Genomic DNA, 21,245 nt, shown 5'->3' with positions numbered 1-21,245 from the left:
AAAACAATTCCCCTGCAAAAGAACAAATGTGCGAAAGTAGTGCAGCTCATCCCAAATGGGTCCTTTACTGCTGTGGGTGAAGATGACAGATGCACTGAATCGCAAATTCATTAAATAGGCTACAGAAATGTCTACAAGTCCTCGGCCATTTGTGGCATAGCCTACATTGGCAAGTATATGGGAATTTATACTACAAATTAGATGGTGTAACTATTTAACCCAGAGGTCTTCAACGTTTTTCATGCCAAGGTTCCCCAGACTGATGGCGAGGTGGAGCAGGGACCCCCTATTCTACGGAGTTTGGTCCGCCATCTTTTATTTTTGAGCTTCCCGCTCTTTACACGTGAGCATAAACGCGATCTGATTGGCTGGTGCCTGCGCTGTCGTATTCGCATGAAAGGAGCTGTGAGTGAACCGGTGCCCAGCTTGAGAGCTGCTGAGGGAAGCTGAACGTGTGTGTTGCGCACTGACAGATAACTTCTTCTCCATCAATTTATTCGCTTCAATATGTTGGATTCATGTTAATGTGTATTTAAAGACCATAAAAAAATTCTGATTCTGAAGACATTTACATTTGTGGGGGAAAAAATTGTCTTTATCAACCAAAAATTTCGCGACCCCCCTGCAGTACCTTCGCGGACCCCTTGGGGGTCGCGGACCCCCTGTTGAAGACCTCTGATTTAACCTGTTGCAATTATGTAGTCACTGTTTTTTCTCATTTTTTTTTTTAAGTAGTTGAGTAAAAAGAAGCACTTTATGTGTTGACATAAAACTGGGCGGGAAAACGAAGAGGAATCATCCTCACTATGATCTCAAAAAGAGAACCTCACTATAAACCGAATGCGAGCTATAGACTATATTTGGAAAATAAGCCCCGCCCACGTCCGTGGTGCCCGATTCGGTCAGAGTTGTAAAAACCGGAGCCAATCACGCGCCTCAGACGCACGGGAAGGCGGGTCTCAGATTGCGCTTAAATTTAAGTGTGTGCAGTAGTGAAGGGCACAGCTCGTTTGGGAGTTGCACCCAATCGGTAGCTCCCCAAAGCAGACTTTTTTGTTGGACGTATTCATTCTAAGATGCCCCCCACCCCCCCACCGCGCATCGACGTTTTTGATCTTTTGAATCCTTTCCCGAAACTGTAGGACGGAATTGGTCCTCACTGGAGTTTTCGGATGCGCTTCAAAGCGACGATGCAATGACTCTGATCATACCTCACATCTCCGTGCGTGGCTTAAACCAAATATAAACAGCTGCCGTGCGCGTGTTTGGAAACTCTTCAAATCGACCTGCAGGAGGTGCGTGGAAACCCCTCTGTGATGTGGATCTGTCACACTTTGCCGAGCTTTTGCATGGCCGACGCTGGACATTTTGTGGAAACCGGACACAGTTTGCGGAGTTAAACGGGTTTTCTTTAGCTGTTTGTGTGTCTTTTAACGACCGCGCACGGCAGTGGCAATGCTCACTGGGAACGATGGGAGGGAGAGCGACGCGCCGCTGCAGCGCTCTCCAAGCACCATGTCCATCCAGCCGATGTCCTCCAAGGCAAGTACGCACACAGGTGTGATTCCGGTGAACCAACACACTCCCGCGTCCTTCAGACAACACAATAGTCTGTGTAACGGGGGGACAAAGACTCTCAACTTGGCCGACGAGTTTCCTCCGTGGAGACTTTAAGCTAAAATCATTATGGGCTGAATAATAGTTTTTACCTGTTGTTATGCAGCTGTGCGCCTCTTTCTCGTTATTCCGCCGCTTTGTATCGCATGCATTCTTCACTACCGCAACTGCGTTCATCAGGACTGCGTCATGAGGTGTAAGCACACGCGTACGGTGTGATGTCACTGTCTCTGTCTGCCTCCTTCTTCTCTGCCGCTCCAAATTCACTTCCTGCACGCACGCGTGCAGACACACGTACACTCGCACACACATTTCTGTGTAGTTGCTATTTATATTTTGTACATTATTATGAGTATAATTCACATGGTAGGATTGCTTTAAATAATGCTTTTCATATGTATTGTTGGTTGATTTAGCTTATTGTTGATGACTTATTTTACTTTTTTGCAACATTGCTGGACACACACACACACACACACACATGTTAAATGACCTTTCATTACAAGAAGGTTTACATGTCATGTCATCGAAAAGGCCACATTTATATGTGCATTTTGTGCCTATTATGCCAAAAAACGAGATGCCCTGCGTGGTGAAGTGTGAGCCTCAAGTGTCGTTACAAAGTGTCCCCACGAATCCGTTTGTTGACTGTTTATCAAATATTTTGAGGGCTGCCTTCCAAGTGCAGGAGCTGTGAAAGCTCGCTTTTTAATGGAACACTTGATTCATTAGGCCCAAACACGATTTTACCCTCAGCCGCCTCAAGTCAATGTCAGCTGGGCTTTAATCGGCACAGGTGTGGTCACAGGTGGATTGAAGATCTCATCATTATTACACCCATACGATACATACTTAGTCAACACCATTGCTAAAATGAAAACTCCGCCACGGGGTCTCAGTCTTCATAGAATCTAATCAGGCACATAATGCACAGATATTAATTTGATATGACGGGGCGCTTGTTTTCCCGGAGCTGCTCCCTCAAAACCACCAGCAGCACTTAACAGAAACCAGGAACAGAGGAATAGAGTGCCAGAGGATTAAGAGGAATGGAAGCATGGACTTTCTCCCTGCTTCCCAACAATGTACTGGTCTAATGCCAAGGCTGGCAGAAATGTGATTGGTAGAGCAGAAAATATGCCCGAACATCAATCCACTGTGATGCTCTTGGCGGAGAGCTGTTTCTATTTCGTGATGTTTTCTGTGATTAAAGTGTACAGGTCCTTTTAACATGGGGACCGCCTGCGAGCGCAGAAAATGATAGACCGTCCAACGTGTCTTTTTGGAGGGTCCAGTTGGCAGTTTTGATCACAGTTCATCCTTGTTCTTTACTCCAAAGATAAAGAACAAATAGCTCACACCAGGTATTTCTCCCCGATGCCTGGCACTTGAGCACTGCGCAGTGATGTACGGCTTAATCTAAAGTAAAGCAGCAGAAATGAAAGAAGTGTGTTGGTGTTCTTCCACTCCGCCTGACTTTTTTTTATTAGGTCCAAGAATAAATGTTGTGAGCGGCCATGAGGGATATGGAGTGGGGTTTGCCAAAGTCTGTATGATTCATCATCTAGGGACCCTGGACACAGCGTGGCGATCTAAGGAAAGACTGGCGCTGATCCTGACTGACGCGGGCAGGAGGGAGGGAGGCTGGCGTGGACCAAGGTCCTTGTTGATTAATGTAACACCTTTACTGCTGCGATGTTTATTGATGCGACAGTGCAGGGAAACGTGTGAGAACACTGCACGCCAGAGGGCTTCAAGTTACACAGATAACTGTATAAAAGCCAAGTATCTGTGAGAGATACTTGTTGCTGCAGATGCTCAATCAGAAACAACAATCCCCTCCCGTCGTGGTCGGACATTGTGTTGTGTGTGTGTGTGGTTGAACACTTGGTGGATGATGAGTTACCAGGGCGAAGCCTGCAGGCAGGGCCCAAAGTGGCTTATAATCCTCTCTACTATTTCTCCTCGGTTAAGCAATTGTAGAGAGACGGGAAGAGAAGCATGTGTGTATGAGCAAGCATGGGATTGTGTGTGTGTGTGCTGTACGTGCATCAGCGATGGGGGCAGAACGAGGGAAGCAGCCTGCGATTAGCATCTCTTATCGCAAATTCAGTACGGAGATCTGCCGGGCTGCCAACTGAGTTGAGGCGGAACACTGTGTGTTTCATAGCTTGGTTATCATTCATGAAACTGTAACATCACTTAAAACAAGGTCGGTGACGTCCACAGAGACACTTTGCAAATTATTTTTGTGTGAAGTGTTAAAGGGGAACACAAAGCTAGAACAGAATTTTAAAGTCGAAATTACTAGCGATGGAAAGAAAAATATTGCATTTACGTGCACAGATTTCTCCTTCTGGTCTTTGGCACAGTTCAGGAGTGAACACGCATAGTGGTGAGAAAAGAGGGACATTTCTATTTAAAGCGATGTTACTGATTGGCTGTTGCTTTTTAAAGAAATTCAAAACATGGAGGAGAGGCTGACAAGGACGTCTTACCCGGTTCTATAATGAGAGGGAATGTTTTGACATTTACAACCTTTTTAAACAAAGACACAGCTGGAGTGACTGGATAAGCCTTTCCTTTTGCAAACGTCTCTAAAGGCTGAATTACTTATACCAGTTCACACAAAAGCAGACTATGGTCACGTCCCCAGTGGGACTGAGCCTTTGTTGCTCCGTTCTGACCTCTGGCCAGGTTGGAGCGGCCCATATAGATCTCAGCCCGGCCCCGATCAATTAGGTTGGAGGGAGGCTACATATTCAGGTCAAATATAAGCGGTGTCTTCTGAAAGGCTGCCGTTCCTCTTTGGAGTTTGGATTTTGGACGTTTATGTTTTGCTCAAACAACCGGAGGCTGGTAGATGGAGCAAATATGTGAGAATGATTACACCTTGTAAATACTCTAGTGTATTTCACAGAATTGAAACATCAACAAGCTAAAACGAACCCATATGTTTCTTTTCGGAGATGAAATCAGATTGAGGCTGTTTTCATCGCAGTCGTTCTCGGACCATTGCTGCGGATCAATAATCCCACGTTTGGGACTGGATCAGACACCAGGCGTCATGTGCGGCTCACTCTGACTCATTGCTACCGACCCACCGGCCTCTCACCTGACTCAGTAATTCACGTGACCCAAATCCAGCGTGGTGTCACACCGGCTTCCACCGCGACGCTCTCAGCTAATGTACAAATGGGAGCTGACGGGATGCTTTCTAGGCTCGCGCGCACACCGACAGATGATTAGATTAGCTGTAATTGAGACATGTGCTCCATCCGTAGCTGTTACGCTGTTGTGCTCCATCCGAGCTGCTCTGATTGACAGAGCTCAGCTCAAGGCTGCTATGCTGCAGAGGAAAGAAAATAATACACACACACACGTTCTTATAAGGCGTTCTTCTTGGAATATTTGGTTTTAATGATTTTAAAGGTTATCTGAGAATGTTCAATGTTCAACTTTTGGTTTGCCGGGTTGTGAAAATTGCTTTTGGCTGTATCTCGTCCTCCAGCCATCTTGCTCCAGCAGAATGATTATGAGATTATTGGAATAAAATAATTACTCCTATAAAGTATAAATTGATGGTACCAAACAAACTCACCATGCATTTAGAATTAGAGTTTTTTTCATTTGACATAAAGTTTTTCATGTTCAGATTTGAATTTATCTGAGCACCTTAGGTAAAGCACGGTGATTTTACGCATTTCCCTCGTCTACGCGTCTCAGGGGGAGTGAAAACGAAGCATCACGCGGCTGTGAAGTCGATAAATCTTCATTAGTCATCATTAGTTGGGTCTTAGCAGGTAACAACGCTATTTATGTCTGCTGCTATGGGTATAAATAAAGAGTAAATATACTGTATTTAAACATCATTATTCACATTAGGCATTTCCAAAAACTGGAAATCCACAGTCAATGAGATGAGTCGGGCCGGCGCTGTTTGTGTCACTTGTGTCCCGCTCTGTGCCTCGCAAGCACCGACTCAAATCAACTGTTTTTATATCTCGTCCCCAGACGCGCGGAGCCGTAAACAGCGTGTCACCGGGAAGTGATTAAGTCCCGAGCAGAGAGAGAGAAAGTGCAGACGGACTGATTACCTGTCCGTTTGTCTATTCGCGTAGATCCATTCATCCTCTGCCACGCGGCCACACCCTCGCACGGCTCTCTCGCTGACACTCCGTGTCAGGGTGACAAATGGCTGTACGGAGGAGAAAAGCGTCAGGGAGCGCGTGTTTATCTCCAGCCAATCGATGCCGAGGGCGGCTGCGGCCAGCCGACCTCAGAGGCTCCTGCTGGCAGTTTTGCGGTCCGATTGTCCGGCTTTTCAAACGCTGACAACCGTCCGCTACTGAAAAGCTGTCTGGTCACGTCAACGCCAAGGGTCCGCGCGGCGTGACGCCGCCAGAGGTTGCGGGAACGTCGGGTCCGTGGGGCGTGCATGCTCAGCGTGAGCCGATCAATCGGCCCAACGAGCGGCCCATCAGATTGAGAGGCCTGAAGAGAGGCTGTCGATGGCCGATAAGGCTACCTAAACTATCTTGTCTCGTTTCCCCACAATAGACCTCCTGCCTCAATGCACGGCCGTGGGTGTTGTCAAAGAGAAAGGGCTTATCTTGTTTAACCACGGGCCAAATGCACAAGCTGCCCTATTAAATGTGACCGTTCAAAGGACGCCGTGCGGTCACAGTGCCTGTTAACGTGTTGTTTCCATATGAGGTGATATTGCACAGCGTTGTCTTTATGGACGCCGGGATATTGCTTGTGGTGCCCTGAGGCCGTATTGGACATTTGTTATTTCTCCCGAATGTGCCACTGCATTCGCACTAATCTGGTGTTTATTATAGTGTACCCTCTCTCTCTCTGCCTCTGTCAATGTGTGTGTGTGTGTGTGTGCAGCTGCAGAGACTAAAGCGCTCGCTGTCCTTCAAGACCATCATGCGCAGCAAAAGCGTGGAGAACTTCTTCCAAAGGTCCTACAGCGACGCTCGCCTGCCCCCAGATTTCATCACTGATCCGCCGCCTCCTTCTCCCCCCCTGGCGCCCGGCTCCCCTCTCGCTGGCGACCGGTCGCCGTCCGTCTCACCGTCTCTCAGCCCCAACCCCTCCATCTCCTCCCACTCCCCCTCGCTCAGCCTTTCCCCATCGCTGCCCGCCAAACCTCCGCGGCCTCAGATCACCCACTGTTTCCAGGACCACGTCTTCCGCAAACCCACCAACTGTCAGCACTGCAAGAACATGATAGTGGGTAAGGTCCTCCATCCACTCATGGTGCACTTGCCTTTTCTTTCACGTGGTACTAATACTTAATTAATACATAAAAACATTCCGCCAGAAAGGGAATGGTGCAAACGGACCTTCGGCTAGCCAGATATGTGCCAAGTGAAACGCTGCCATGTGACCGTTCCTCATTCGGTTGCTCGTAGACTGGATGCCTTTGTTTAAGCTCTGTTTGAGATGGATTGGTAACCAGGACATTGTGCTGCAGATGTACGAGTGATGTCATCCGCCATTAGCTGCTCCCAGTATTTCTGCTAAATATAAATATACTGCACTGATTGATTACAGAGCGCAATTTGTTGTTGTTGCATGTATTGTGGGTTTATGTGCACGTAATATATCAACTCACTCTAGCTGCACTCCTCTACGGTCCCCGAACACCATGGAGCATCCGTCTCCTTCTTAGGCTGGTGAGGCAGAATGCATGTTTGCTGCATTACAATTACAATTATAAACCTGTCGATGTCCCCCCCAACCTGCAACTAATCCAGAAATCTATTCGGCTTTGGTTAGTAGGATAAAAGTGGCTCAACAACAGCCTGTGACAAACAAAAGGAACAAACATACACAATTTCAGAGGTTTTTATCACTAAAGCACTTGAAAGATGGAAAGACAACACAATGCCAAATCAATTATGCTTGAAATATCTCCAGCTGCTGTCCAATCTCTCCAGGATGTTTTGGAAGGGGGAGCCGTTGATTATGAAGCTGTTAGTGTCAGCGCCAGCTTGATTAAACGACAACACTTTATTACGCTCTCTACCAGAAGCGAGAGAAAACCCACCCGCTCGCACAATCTGCAGGCCGCCCCGGTTGGTTGGGATTTTCTCCCCGTGTAGCCTTGTTATTTCTCTCTGGCTGCCTCTCCGTGTGTCTTGCGTTTCATCTGCTCTCCTCCTCTCGTCTTCGTCCCTCTCTGCAGGAAACTCCAAACAGGCGTTGCGGTGTAAGACATGCAAGATGGCTGCTCACCTGTGGTGCACCTCAGAACTGTCGCTGCAGTTGTGCCAGGGGAAGGTACGAGCATACACACAGAAGGATTTGCTGTCCTTGTAACATCGGTAGTGATTTTCTCAACATAGTCACTGCATTTCTTGGTTTGCCCAATGTTGTGTCTGTGAATATTTGGCACATTTTTGTAACTAAACACCACTGCTGTGTTATGCTCACAAGGGGGGGATAATGTGTTTGGGGTTTTTTGCTTAGATTTCCTGTTTGGAACCCCTGTGTATATGGTAATCTTGTATTTGTCTGTTCAGCCACGGTGGGTATTACTCTCCGCTGAAGGCAGATATCAGCTGCATGAAACTTCTCAGGAACATTCCATTTCCCTCTTGAATATGACAAGAACGAGAAAATATCCTTAAAGGAAAGAAATTGCTCGCTCGATCCCAGAGGCAACAAAATCTGCTTACAAATTAGTTTCTGCAAGGAGGATACAGTATGCTATGGTACCAGATGTATGAGCGCCGTGCAGAGCAGAAACGATCAGCTGGTCTTTGGGGGAAAACAAAAAGAGACTCGCAAGCTGAATCTTTCCTTTGCAGTGATTAAGCAGATTGTGCCATACGATTGTTCTGAAAAGTGCCGCCAAGGCAGAATTGCCTTAAACCTGCTTTCTTTCGAGGGCTACTGCGCTTGATGCAAAAGGGGGTCCGATTGTGAAGAAGTCTACGAGAAAATTATCCTACTTTTAATTCAACGTATGTAATGTTGCAAATATGAATGAATTTATGGTCTCGGTCACAGATTTAAAGTCTCCTTCAACCCAGCACAATGGTCTTTGAGTGCGATGAGATCCTAGTAAGACACTAAAGCTTGGGGTTGACTACTTGCTGCTGTGGAGTTTTCCGGTCTTATGTCTCAGGCTTAAACTCCTTCACTGTGTTTGCTAAACTTTTGCTACATTGCTAAATTGCTCAAGTCAATTGGAGCATTTAGTTACCTCATGCCTCAATCACATCTAGACACATCCCCGTAAAAAAAACGCTGCTTTTCTTTGGTGCGGTGCCCATGGCTTATGAGCTCCTCTCTGGTGCCGTGCGTCACGCTCTCGAGTGGTTTTTGGACGCACATTCACGTTGAAACAGTCTCACCTTTTCGGCGTCACGCCACTCGTCAGTGTAACACTGGGCCGGCAGCCAGTCGAATCAGAGGTTTTTGCTGCTTTACAGCTGCCGATTTACCTGCGTTTACCAAGACCTCTTTAACAGCCCATTTGGATTGCCATCATTTGTGTGTCTATTATGTCATTTCAAAAATGAAAGCATTACCATAACAAACACATATGAGACTGGGACAACTGTTGCCATGGTTACATTACCACGGTGAACCCGGACTGCTGGATCACGCAGAATTTAACTCTTATCGCAATAATGCTTCACGTGTTTTGTACACGTACGCTTTTCGACCCGCAGACACAAACACTTGACGTGACACTTGACCTGAGGAGTGAAGTCCACTTGGTGGCAGGTTTGGAGGGATTTCAGACAGAGCCGTGGGGTTTATCTCCCAGTGCAGGACAGAGGACGTGAGCATGTGCAGCAGGAGGCGAGACCTTCTGAGAGCCACTCGGACAATTTTAAGAGCTCCAGACGGCTCAGTGCCGTCTGACAGGAGAGCACGAAGACGGGGATGACTGGAAGATGGTGGTATCATTGGGGCAGTGAACGGCGAGAAAGCCGTCAGCTGACTAGAAACCTGGGGATCTTTACAAGAACAAAAGGGTCCCAAAATTTCCTATTAACATAATATGAAAAATTGAGTGGCTCATTTGCAAGTCAATGGGAAGACAAACTGGTATCTCAGCCGAAACACTTAATTCAGTGTGAAATGGAACCCGTCCAGACAAATAGACAAATAATCACATGCCCATTTGCGTGTAAGCCACGTGCATACTGGTAAACGGCTAAGTGAAGCAGCGAAGAGACCTACAGGTTGCCTCAGTTTGTCACTTGATGGCAGAAATGAGCCTTGATGTGTTTCTGATTACTACATAAGGTACTTCATTAGCAGGCTTCCCCTGCAGCTCAGCCAATAAACTGAAAACAAATCCTTCTGTCTGTTATCCTCCATTAGTCCGGTGCATTCAAGCGAAACTTCAGCTCGCCGATGCTTGTCAACGACCAATTGTCTGTTGTCAAGGAAGTTCAACCGAGCCAAGGTGAGCATTCCTGAGTGTCTGTGTGCGTGTGCTTTATGAGTGAGTGGGTGTTATGTATGCGTCCTCTGTGCTTTTGTTATTGTGATGTCGCGCGCTTCGCCTTTTTATTTTTTTTTTATCCGTGGATTTTTGTGTGTGCTTGTGCATGCAGTGTGTTTAAACACAGAACTGTCTCCATCTTACCCGATGACCGAGGAGCGTGAAGTGGGAAAATGTAAAGAGGAAGAACAAATTCAGCCTCCCTCGGAGGACGGTCTGCATCCTGGAAGTATGTGAATAGATATTTACACATTTTAATGTCTATGTTTTCATGCTTCTGTTCATGCTGTGCACTGTGCGGCCCTCGACTGATAAACGGTTGGATGTTATTGTCTGGTAGTTTGCATGTTCAAGCTCCAACATCGAACATTGAATCGCTGCCTCCAACTAGGTCACTGCGTCATAACAGGCCTTCTATTTCACCAAACATATTCATTTGAATAGAAATCCCATTTTTAATTATTGGTTTCCACAATTATGAAGTTAAACAAACCGAACACATCCTATTTATCTCTCAAGCACCGGCTGTTATGTCCTCAAAGTCCCTGGATTTCTTCTTCCACCCGTCATCTCTGATCGGGAGCTTGTTTGTTCTTTGAAATACCTCTTGGCTGAACATCTGTGTATGTGACACAGTCCTTCATCTCAGACACTGTGTGCCGAGCTGAATCAGGGTTCGCAGCTCACGCCGTCACTTCCTTTGCACTCTATCTATGAATCAGGGCACAATTGACCTACAGCTCTGTCATCACCCATGAGCTGAGCACCATGAGGCCAGGAACTCTGCCAGAGCAAGCTGAGGCTGCAACCTGCCCAACTCGCAATCGCACATTGCAAAGTGTCCCCGAAAGCGAGCAAACTAAAGAGCTGGTAGAATAGCCGCGCTCGTGTTTTTACACATTATTATCAATTAGCGACTTTTGGTAAAGCGGTGGCATATGAAACCTCATTTATCCGGGTGGGAGTCTAATCCGCTGCAGCAGTGAAGTAACTGTTAAAGCTCTTCGTCGCAGTCTTTCAATGACAATTAGAAATAATTGGTATCGGATTGAAATCCGTACAATGATTTATTTTCTTCTTTTAAACTAGAAAAGAAGCTGTATAAGGTTAAAGTGAGAGACGGTCAAACTGTGCTTGTTATTGATTGGATGTTTGAAGTTATAATTGGTTGAAGTAAACTCGAGTCAAAAGAGACACTGAGACATTAAGTTCTCACGTCGTCACTGAAAAGAAAAACTGAAGGTCAGAGACTGCAATAATTATTATTTGTGTAGAGTCTGAGCACACCTTCTCTTCCCCTGCAATTAATCTGCTCTTTACAGAAAGGCTCGCTTCAGTCACAAGGCGTCTGTTACACAACCTTTACTGAAGCACACTTGAGCTTTGTCACCTGTGAAGACCTACACGCACCTATTTAATTCTAATCCCTGGAAGATAAATGCAGCTACTTCAATATGAAACTGAATGTCATCATGACTTCATCCTTCACACTCCTGCACATACACACACATCTGGCCATGTATAAACAAATCCAATCATGTAGAATTATTGGAATGTCTTGATGTGTACTTAAGTTTTGTCAGGTCCTCTGTCAGATGAAGTGGGTCACTCTGGTCCAGGACTGACTGTGTTACTCATTACAACAATTGCATCGCAATAAAGATGTACAGTGTTATCTCAGTGGGGGGGTCACAGCTGTTTGCAGAGCTGTGTCTTTGCTTGAAAAATGTACAGTTATGTTGAACGTAAGCATGTGTGTGTGTGTGTGTGTGTGTGTGTGTGCATTCGTTTTTATGAATGTGTGTGTGTGTGTGTGTGTGGTTTCAGAGGCTGTGCGGATGCGTGTCGATCCCGTGTACGCCGCCTTGCGCTACGGGACGTCCTTGGCACAGATGAGCCGCTCCAGCTTTGGCAGTTTGTCCGAGTCACCGACGCGCAGCCTGGTATGACATCATCACCCAGTGGTTGAGGACAGTTGGACCAGTGTGGTACAACGTTGGTCCAATGGTCCGCGTGCCATTGCAGAGATTCGCAGCACCGCCCCGCCCCCCCCCCTAGTTTACTGTCCTGTCATATTTTGGTTTGACGTTAGAAAGAAGCTACAAATAATTGAGAATGAGCAGGGTGATGTTAAACGTAAAAGGGTTTTATTAAATGGGAAAGATAAGAAAGGGAAATATGCAAAAATGTCAGATTTTCCTTTTGGAGGCCTTTTCGATGTTTTCCTATCAAGTTCATTCTCAGTCCCTTAGTTACTGTAAATACAACCAGGCATATGGCCGTCATCTGTCTGCGAGGAGCACAACAGATGCCGCTGTGGTGTCTGTGCTCCTCTCATTAAACATATAGTAGTAAAAACAGTGTTCAAATTGTCCTAAACACCCACCTGTCAAACCAAACAGTGCACATGAAGCGTGTGCGTATCCTTCTTCTTCTTCCTTCTACGACCTACTGATCCGTTTGGTGCGCATTCAGAGCGGAGAACAGCGCTACTCCCACTTTGCATCCTCTTTGACATTGTTCTGCTAATATTACATTCTCCCGCTGTCTTTCCTTTGACAAGGGGGAGGGAGGTGAGGAGATGCAGCAGAGACAGTACAGCTTGGAGGAAGAGATAACTCAAGAGACGGGGGGTAAACGCCGCCGTTTGCTGTATGTCCGTGCATATGTGTGCCGATGCAATGTTGTGATGTACCTGTGCATGTCTCTGTGCGTGCGCGTAAGAGAGAGAGAGAGAGAGCTGTTTAAAAAAGATGAAACCGTTATGTGTGGTTGTGTGCGTAAGCAGCGCCGTGTGAGACAATCCCTTGCCCCCCCCCCCCTCAGACGTCTCCGTCCCCGACGTCGAGGTGGAGAAGGAGGAGGACGAGAGCTGCAGCGGCGCCCCGACTCCCGCCGAAGCTCCGAATGCAGCAGAGGAGAGCAGTGTGATGGTAGCTCTCTCTTTAATCCCCCCTGCAGATGTTTCCCTCCCCCGAGCGTCTATATACCTGATCTCACCACTTTCCCGTCCCTGTCTCACTGTGTCCAGGTACCCAAGCGCATTGAAGTTCACTCCATCCACACCTATGTAGCGCTCTACAAGTTCCTGCCTCAGGAACAGAATGACCTGGAACTCCAGTGAGTTGAAGCCACGCAGTCCGCCTTCAGCGGGCATTTTTTATGGTGGACGTGCAGACGTGCTTGTGTGATATTGTTGTTTTTTTTGCTATTGTTTGTGGGAGTGCATTTGCTTTGTCTGTATTTCTGACCCGACTGTTGTTCCCGCGGGATGAAAATGTCCTCGCCATCTGCAGAGGACGGTGTCAGGGCGCCCTTAAGGACGACTAATTATAAACTCAAAGCCCATCGCCGTCCCCTCACAGAGCCAGAGACTGAGCTGTGTTCCCAGCGGGAGGGGGGGGAGTAAAGGCACTGAACAACTGAGAGAGGCGTGCACACATAGAGGGAGATGGCACGAAGCTGAAGATTATCATAGCCAGAGAGAGAGAGAGAGAGAGGGGGGGGGGGGGGGGGGGGCGGAGAAAGTTAAGTGCAAATATAGGTATAAAAGCTATATAGGAGAAAGAAGAATGAGGAAAGAGAAGAAAAGAAGGACGCGGCCGTAGAATGATTCATGACACTGTTACATTTTCATTACTGTGGTGATTGTAGGTGTTCAACACAATCGGTACGTTCATTTTATAACTGCCCAACTAACTGTGGAACCAAAGGCTCTGCACACCCAATGCGAGCTGAGGTTATTTAAGGTCACCAAATCCCCTCCGTTGTGTCCGAGATCACTCGTTGTTGGTTTCCCGCACTGCACTTCATTCGCCTCATTAGCAACGTGCCTGTACAACGAGGGATTTCAGAAGCTTTCGCCGCCTGTGATCACTGACCAGATGGACGAAGGTGTAACTGCACAATAAGGAGATGAGAGAGATGTCTACCAAGCACAATCGCCTTCGAGAGGAGACGCCGGATTGTTTACGTGTTGTTGGGGAACAACAGACCTTTTCCTCCAGCAGACCAGTTTGGCTTTACTGAGCAGGAAAATATCAAATGGACTTTGAGACGTTAAAAAGGGCCGCGCTGGGTTTCAGGGTGCTATTTTTAATGCTGGCTCATTCAGGCCTCCTGGGACAAGGGATGAAATTGAGCCACCTGCCTTTGTCCTGCTGCGACAGCTCTAAATATGTGCTGTGAGTCGTTAGGGTTTGATTTTCGGGGGATTTAGAAGCATTGGACTTTGCTTTGTTCATTTTTTTTTTATAGGATCAAGTGGCTGAAGGTTTACTGCGTTGTGCTCTTTTGACTTAAAAGAGTTTAGTTTTCATTTTCTTTTTTCATTTTCACACAAAATGTCATCATTCATCCGGAACAACCGTTTCTGCCTCCCCGACTGCGGATGCACAGTAACCGGAAATCCTGATGCAACATTATACAACCTATTATGTGCAAATGTTAAGAGTGTGACATAAAATGAATTTCTAACTTGTTAAATCAGACCCTCCCACCACTGGAGGACTTTTAAAGGGTCTTTTTTTAGATCGAAATTGAGCAAAGTTGCTGTTCCCACATAAAGGAAACTAGGTTTATACAGTTCTACCTTCAAACTGCATGCACAGACCTAAAAAAAGGTCTCCACGAGTTTGTCTAACTATGAATATAATTCTTTTTAAATGAATCCAAAACCGCTTCTGTTCAGCTAACTGGGTGTAATTTACTGCTACTATGAGTTTGTGAGAGCACACACACACAAGACACAATGTAAAGAAGGGTATTTTGGGACAGCAGTTTGGATCTAGGACAGCGTGTGTGTGTGTGTGTGTGTGTGTGTGTGTGTGTGTGTCATAAAAACCTGGTAGCGTCATTAACATTCAGACCAGGTTGGCTGCAGATCAGACCCACCCTTCCCCACTGCAGTAGCTGCTAGAGTTGTATTCCACGTCGCTCTCATGACTTTGTTGTCTGCTGCTCTGTAACCCGTGCAGAGGATCAAATAGATTCATTTTAACCTGCACAGCTTTTTAAATGTGGGTACGGCCGCTTTATTTTGCAGTTTTATAATATCATCTCTTGTCCTCAAACTGAACTCTACATATTTTTCTTTTCTTGCTTGCTGCTCTCACTTTCTCCCCCCCGACCCGACCCCCTTTCTTCTTCCACGTCATGTATCCCCCTCTCGCCTCCCCTTTGCCGCTCCACCTAAATCCCTTCTTTTTTTCTTTTCTTCTCATCTGCTCCCCTTTCTTCTCTCCTCTAGGCCTGGTGATCGTGTGCAGGTCACTGATGACTCTAACGAGGAGTGGTGGAAGGTGGGTAATTAATCATTCGCAAACATTTGTGTGCAAGATGTGTGTTTGAAGGAACAGAAATATGTGTGTGTGTGTGTGTGTGTGTGTGTGGGCATTTAGTGTGCGGATGTGTTCATCATGAACGTGATGAATAACACCTGCTCCAATTTTCGCGTCACAAACATGCAGGCAGCCACAGACAGAAATAGAACATCATTTTCTCCAAAAGGTACCAGGAGTTTAACATAATGAGGTCGACTTGCGAACGAATGTGCATCCGCGTGCGTCAAAGAAAAAGGAAGATGCTCGTGCCATGAACGCATGTGCAGTCTGTGTATCTTCCGTCTAGCGGAGCGGTATTCACCAGCACTTATGTGGCCTAAATCGACGGGGTCGTCATGGAACACCTTCAATCTTCCCTTTGAGGAACCCGATACGATTGGTGAATCAATATGAAACAGAAACACAAATGTTCTACTATACCTGCGGAATCTGAGGGTTCTTTCATCTTAAATTATTTCTTTATTTATCTATATTTTGTTTGGAATTTCCTTCTTTCCACAGACTTAACAGCTGATGACTATTCTGAAACATATCAATAAATGCAGAAACGTTCCTCCGGTCTGGACATGTGTGTTAAATATTTGCTTGGTCCACAATCAACACAATGAAGACGCATATCCCAAGAGACTGGATAATTAAGTGGCCTGCTGTAAAACCAGCTGTAAAACCAATGCAGTGCCTTATTACGAGGATATGACATCTCGACACTCGCCATGATACATTTCCGATGTTTGTCTCATTCCACTTGTGTTTTCCAGGGCAAGAGCGGCGACAAAGTCGGCTTCTTCCCGGCCAACTTTGTGCAGCGGGTCAGGCCAGGAGAGAGAGTGTGGCGGGTCGTCCAAGGCTATCCGGGCAGCCGAGAGAGAGGACACATGGCCGTGAGGGAATCCCAGGTACACTGATATAAGACTGATGTTTGTGTCTATTTAGCGGCGTTAGCGCTCACTATTTCCACTATTGTTTTAACGGACTATCAGCAGAACAATGCACTGATCATCAACATTTCTCACATTATTTCCTCACACAACCAAATCCTATTTCCTGCTGCTAAGAATCAAATCCAAAAATATGTATTTTTCATTTTGGTGTCATCTTTCCCATAAAATGTGTCATTTAAATTTTGTTTACCGTTTTATTCTTTTGATATTCATTATTCAAATAATTTCTGACAAAAAAGTACTTCCCCTTATAGTAACCAAACCTGTGTCCTAGCAGATCAATTATGTCTCAAATTGTCTCAAATTCTCCACATTTAGAAACCGCATTGTATCTGTTACTTCACAGAGCAACTCAGTATTTTTAATGAATTCCTTTTAGATCTGCGTTGGAAAGCGGGAAGACGGCGAGGTGTTCCTGAGGCTGAGCAGCGGAAAGAAGAGAGGCTTGGTCCCCGCTGAGTCCATAGAGGAGATCTGAGCCCGCGTGATCGTCCCGCCACTCCTGCCGTCCCCCCGGAAGGCTCTGAAAGTCAGACCGCGCCTTCCTCCCCCCCCCCCCCCCCCCTGTCCCCCTCGACCCTGCGAAACGACTCTCCACACAGTCCTGAGTGACTTGTACCAAACACGGACACACTGGACAAACAAAAAGACACTTTTTCCAGCAGGAACTTTATGAACAAACGGCTTCCAGTGGAATTGATTTAGTGTCTCAAAAGTCCCGCTTTTAGAAAGAAACTATTTCTCATTAGTCTAGTTTTATCTTTCAAAGTCAAAAAAATTAATGTAAAGGAAATTATTTAAATATGCCTGGCACATGAGTGTTCACATTTAGTTCCTGGCCACAAAAGCGACGTGGGAGGACGCCATGTCCTGTCTGAGGAGCGTGATGCCCCCCTCAATGCTCTTGTTTCTGCACACTCTTCACGTTCTATTCCTTTGTGCTCTTGTCATTTGTCATGCCGTCTTGCCGTCTTGCATGGGGACTGACATTAACTTCATGGGACCATGAGGCCCATTGCAAGGACAAGAAAGCTGCACCTGCCCCCCCATCAGAAGAGCGAGGAGAAGAAGATGAAAGGAGAAGACCCAATCCCCAAAAAATCCTCAGCTGTCGGGAGTGATAACTGCACTCGGCAACTTGGAGGCTCAGAAATGAGAGTATTTTCAAAACAAATTTGAAGTCACTGGGGATTTTTTCAAGGGAAACTCAAAAAAAACTTTTCTTCTCTGACTTTTTCAGTATAATATAACAACGAAAACACTGTATGGGACAGCATATGTTTTATTTATGGAGCATAAAACAGTCGACTGCAGAACAGACTTTTGAAATATTCACAAAGAAAGTGAGAGGAAACTTGAGGGTCGCCGCTGGTTGCTGAGCTCGTTGAGCGAGACCCTGAGCTTCTAACAGCTGCGGCTCCCGCGTTCCCACGTAAAGGACTCACTGCCTTACTGCACGACCGTGGAACGCAGGGAAATAAGCCGCGGCCATGGCCAACGGGGACGTTCTGACCACCACGAGGAGTCTGAGTCTGAGTGAGAACCGGGCGGCGGGAGAGGAATGACACCAGCGTCGAACCGCGATGAGTCAGTGTGTGTGCATGCAGGTCGTGCTGTGCACACGGGTGCACCAGTCACCATTGATCAAACGTCAGCCTGTGGTCTTCATGTTCTGCTCTCCGTCTCATCTCTCTCTCTCTCGTCTTCTCTTTATTCAGCTTGCTGTTCAGTTATGAAATAAATAGGGAACTTTTCTGGTTGTAGAGTTCAGAGGTGAACTTTTGACAGTTTAGACTTTACTGATTCATTCATCCATTATTTATTTAACAAATGTGAGGCAGTCTTCAAAAGGACATTGTGTTCCAAAGAGAGAACAGACACACACACACACTCTGTTTCATGAAGATGTGTCACAGAAATGTTGGTTTGAAACGCAGAATACAGCAGCAGAACGAGGCCAAACGATGGAATAATTCAACTTGTTTGTCTCCTTTTGGACAAGACCGATCTAACGAAAATGATCCTTCTTCAGCCTGCATTTCAATATATGTGAAAAGTATACCGTGAAAAGCACTTTATTTTGTGTCATAGGTTATTTCTGTTGAGGTGTCTCCTTCGTAGTGATAGCTGTCGTATTCAATGATACCTGCAACTTTGCTTCCCCCTTCATCTCTTTGGTCTAAGGGCTGATGGCTCGTTGTTTGTCAGATGTTTATAAAATAATTACAGATAGAAAACCATCTGGACCACCATCCTGGAGAAAAATGGCAATAGAACTGGACTTATTCCCATGTGAAATTGTTATTTATCATTGTGCCTAGTTTTATGTAGCATCGTTCACGCCTTTTGAGAATTCACAGTGTTTGGAAGTATCCTCGGCAACGTGCCTCATTAAATACATCTTTGCAAATCAGTCTCTGCCCTTTCGACGCGCCCAGACAACATGGTCCGCACCGCTGACATGTGGAAGAGTGAATGCTGATGGTCACCTGGGTCTGCACGACAGTTGGTGTTTTCCTGCATCTTCAACTGTATTCAAGGCCTAAAAAATGAGCAGGGAGCTTCTGAATAAGGCCGTTTCAACGGGACGTCTGAGTGCCACGTATGAATAATGCACCAACCTCCACAAGCACACGTTGCAGCGCACGGCACAAAAAAAAAAAAAAAACGTTCTGAAAACACAGCGGCAGCATAAATATCACATAATGGCGCTGCTGGAGTGCGAGTGATTCAGAGCTTTTTATTTAATGCCCCCGCGCTAACGTGAACTACAGGGAAAGTGATGACGTTTTCCACCATTTGAATCAAGGAAACAAACAAACAGGAGCAAAACGTAGTCGAATAATTCAATGGTGAGAATTGGACTCAAAGTCTTTCTCCAGAGTGCATGCTGTGGAGCGTGTGTCACCCTGAAGCTAAACATTTACCCTTGAGTCCAAAGAGAGAAATAGCTATTTACAACACGCTGTCATTAAAGTATATACGTATGTAGCTGATGTCGATGATGCCGGTCCAATCTGATGGGAAGGGGTGTGTGTCACACTCACTAAAACTGCATCCAGAGACTCATTTTACATGTATTTTCCTTGTAGTGCATGTCCTGCTTTTGTGTTCATGCATTTATCTTTTAAATGTAAGTGGTCCTCTAAGTGGTTTGCGGCTTGTGGTCACAGTTGAGGCAGAGCTGTCACTGTTTTGCGTCACTAAACAACGGTCCAACAATTCAAGCCCAACATTGGTTTGGTTTGAATTGCATTTCTGTGGGACACAGTGTTGGTTGATTGATTCTCTCTGGTACCCCATCAAAGGCCTGTGCAATGCAACAGCTCAACAAGCACAATGTTGGTCGTGCACGTCACCGAGCAGTTCCGTGTGTAATATAAACTTGCGTTTTAGATTGTAAACACACAACACAGCGTTTGATCGGCAACATCTTCATTTCGTTGCTGCTGACGGATGTTGAAATATTTCTTTTGCCTTTCTTTTTTTTTTCTGACATTCCCGGAGAATAAACTATGGCGACACACACATTTGTCTTTGTTAAAACAATAGCTGGTGCCTTCACAGAAGGGCTGGACATGGATTTTGGTTTGGTTGACAAAGCGTCTGAGATTGGGCCACCAGCAGTAGCTGCTGTACCTCTACCAACACTCGGCCCTGCTTCCCATCTGCTGTGACTCAAAGCGCCGTGACTCTTCTGAAGCTGATGAAGCTTTGCCAGTGTGGAGGAGTGTTATTGAACCGTTCCGTCGTTCTCTCCCTCTCGTAATCCCCTCATTTTGTTTTTCAGGCTCCATCTGCCTCACTCGGTCGCTCACCGGCTCCTTTTTCCTATTTTGAATCCATCCCTCGGGCTCATCGTCTCTCGTCCAATGTCACACTTCTGCCTCTGTCTATCTAGACCCGCCGCAAGTCATTTGATGGTGGAGAGACGTTCGAAAGTAAAATCGGCTATTAATTATGCCTCATTTCTTTCCGGCTGCTCCCTCTGAGGTAGTAAAGCGACGGGAGGCACAATTAAGGCCTGGCGTAAATGTGGTTATTTGTGAAATCCAACCCAGTGTCACATCTGACCCGCCCTGCAAAGGATCCCGCAGGGATTGCTTGTGCTCCTGTATAATAAATGTCCACTATCATTATTCAGAATGTCCCCTGATGTTACTGTTATGTCGCTTGACCTTTTGCTGTGCCTCCAAGCGAGTGTCGGGACAAACAGCGTCTGCGCCTGCTGCCCCGGTCCAGGTGAACACAGAGCCATGACATCAATGGAGACAGAGAGAGAGAGAGCGAGCGTCAGCTGCTGCTCTGAACATTGCATTCCTTGTCAAATATCTCTCATCTGCGCGTTTAATTTTGGTCCACACGAAAGGTTCCGCTGTGGCTCGGTGGTGGAGTGCGAGGAAGAAGAGAGAAGTGGGTCGGTATCTCACTACAGCGGAACAGCTTCACCTGCAGAACTGAAGGACACTAAAAGAAAAGCCAAACCGAAGCCCCCATTGTATAAAGCTCAGCAATTTAAACTACAACGAAAAATAAGTTAACACTATGAGCGTTGTCTCATTTGGGAAATATGCTCCTCCAAATGTTGAGCGAAACAGATTTCAATACACACCCTAACACACACACACAGTTTTTCCTCTGCTTGTTGTTTCTTTTTTTAAGGATTTCTTCACACGTTCTCTTTCAGCGAGTGAGCAAATAGGTTTTGGAAGTGAGCAAACCCCGACAAAAGCCGCTGTCAGGGGAATCCGTTGCAGATATAAGGGTGTGATATGAATAGTGTCTTTAAAAATAGAGGTAATCACAGGTTGCCAAAGCTCACACTTACAAACAGACACACAAACCTACAGATCTGTCCCCGATGCT

At 46.2% G+C, this 21,245-nt stretch overlaps 1 protein-coding gene across 3 annotated transcripts; it reads left to right on the top strand.

The window, feature by feature from the left end:
* The first annotated feature begins 995 nt into the window (after window positions 1–995).
* LOC120828444 (SH3 and cysteine-rich domain-containing protein 2) lies at window positions 996–18,789 on the top strand. 3 transcript variants are annotated; one of them, XM_040192018.2, is made up of 12 exons: window positions 996–1,542; window positions 6,514–6,862; window positions 7,817–7,911; window positions 9,973–10,057; window positions 10,209–10,325; window positions 11,924–12,039; window positions 12,660–12,729; window positions 12,923–13,029; window positions 13,128–13,216; window positions 15,345–15,396; window positions 16,197–16,334; window positions 16,759–18,789. In XM_040192018.2, the coding sequence occupies exons 1-12, from the start codon at window positions 1,456–1,458 to the stop codon at window positions 16,855–16,857; spliced, it is 1,404 nt and encodes a 467-aa protein (XP_040047952.2). In that variant the 5' UTR covers window positions 996–1,455; the 3' UTR covers window positions 16,858–18,789. The 3 variants fall into 3 exon arrangements, with proteins under 3 accessions (XP_040047952.2, XP_040047955.2, XP_040047956.2); XM_040192021.2 differs by lacking the exon at window positions 10,209–10,325 and having other exon boundaries at window positions 998–1,542; XM_040192022.2 differs by lacking the exons at window positions 10,209–10,325; window positions 11,924–12,039; window positions 12,660–12,729 and having other exon boundaries at window positions 998–1,542.
* Window positions 18,790–21,245: the final 2,456 nt, after the last annotated feature.

The sequence above is a fragment of the Gasterosteus aculeatus genome, chromosome 11 (genome assembly GCF_964276395.1).
Source record: "Gasterosteus aculeatus chromosome 11, fGasAcu3.hap1.1, whole genome shotgun sequence".
Classification (NCBI taxonomy): Eukaryota; Metazoa; Chordata; class Actinopteri; order Perciformes; family Gasterosteidae; genus Gasterosteus; species Gasterosteus aculeatus.
Note: the sequence above shows the minus strand (reverse complement) of the source record. Positions and strands in the feature narration are given on the sequence as shown.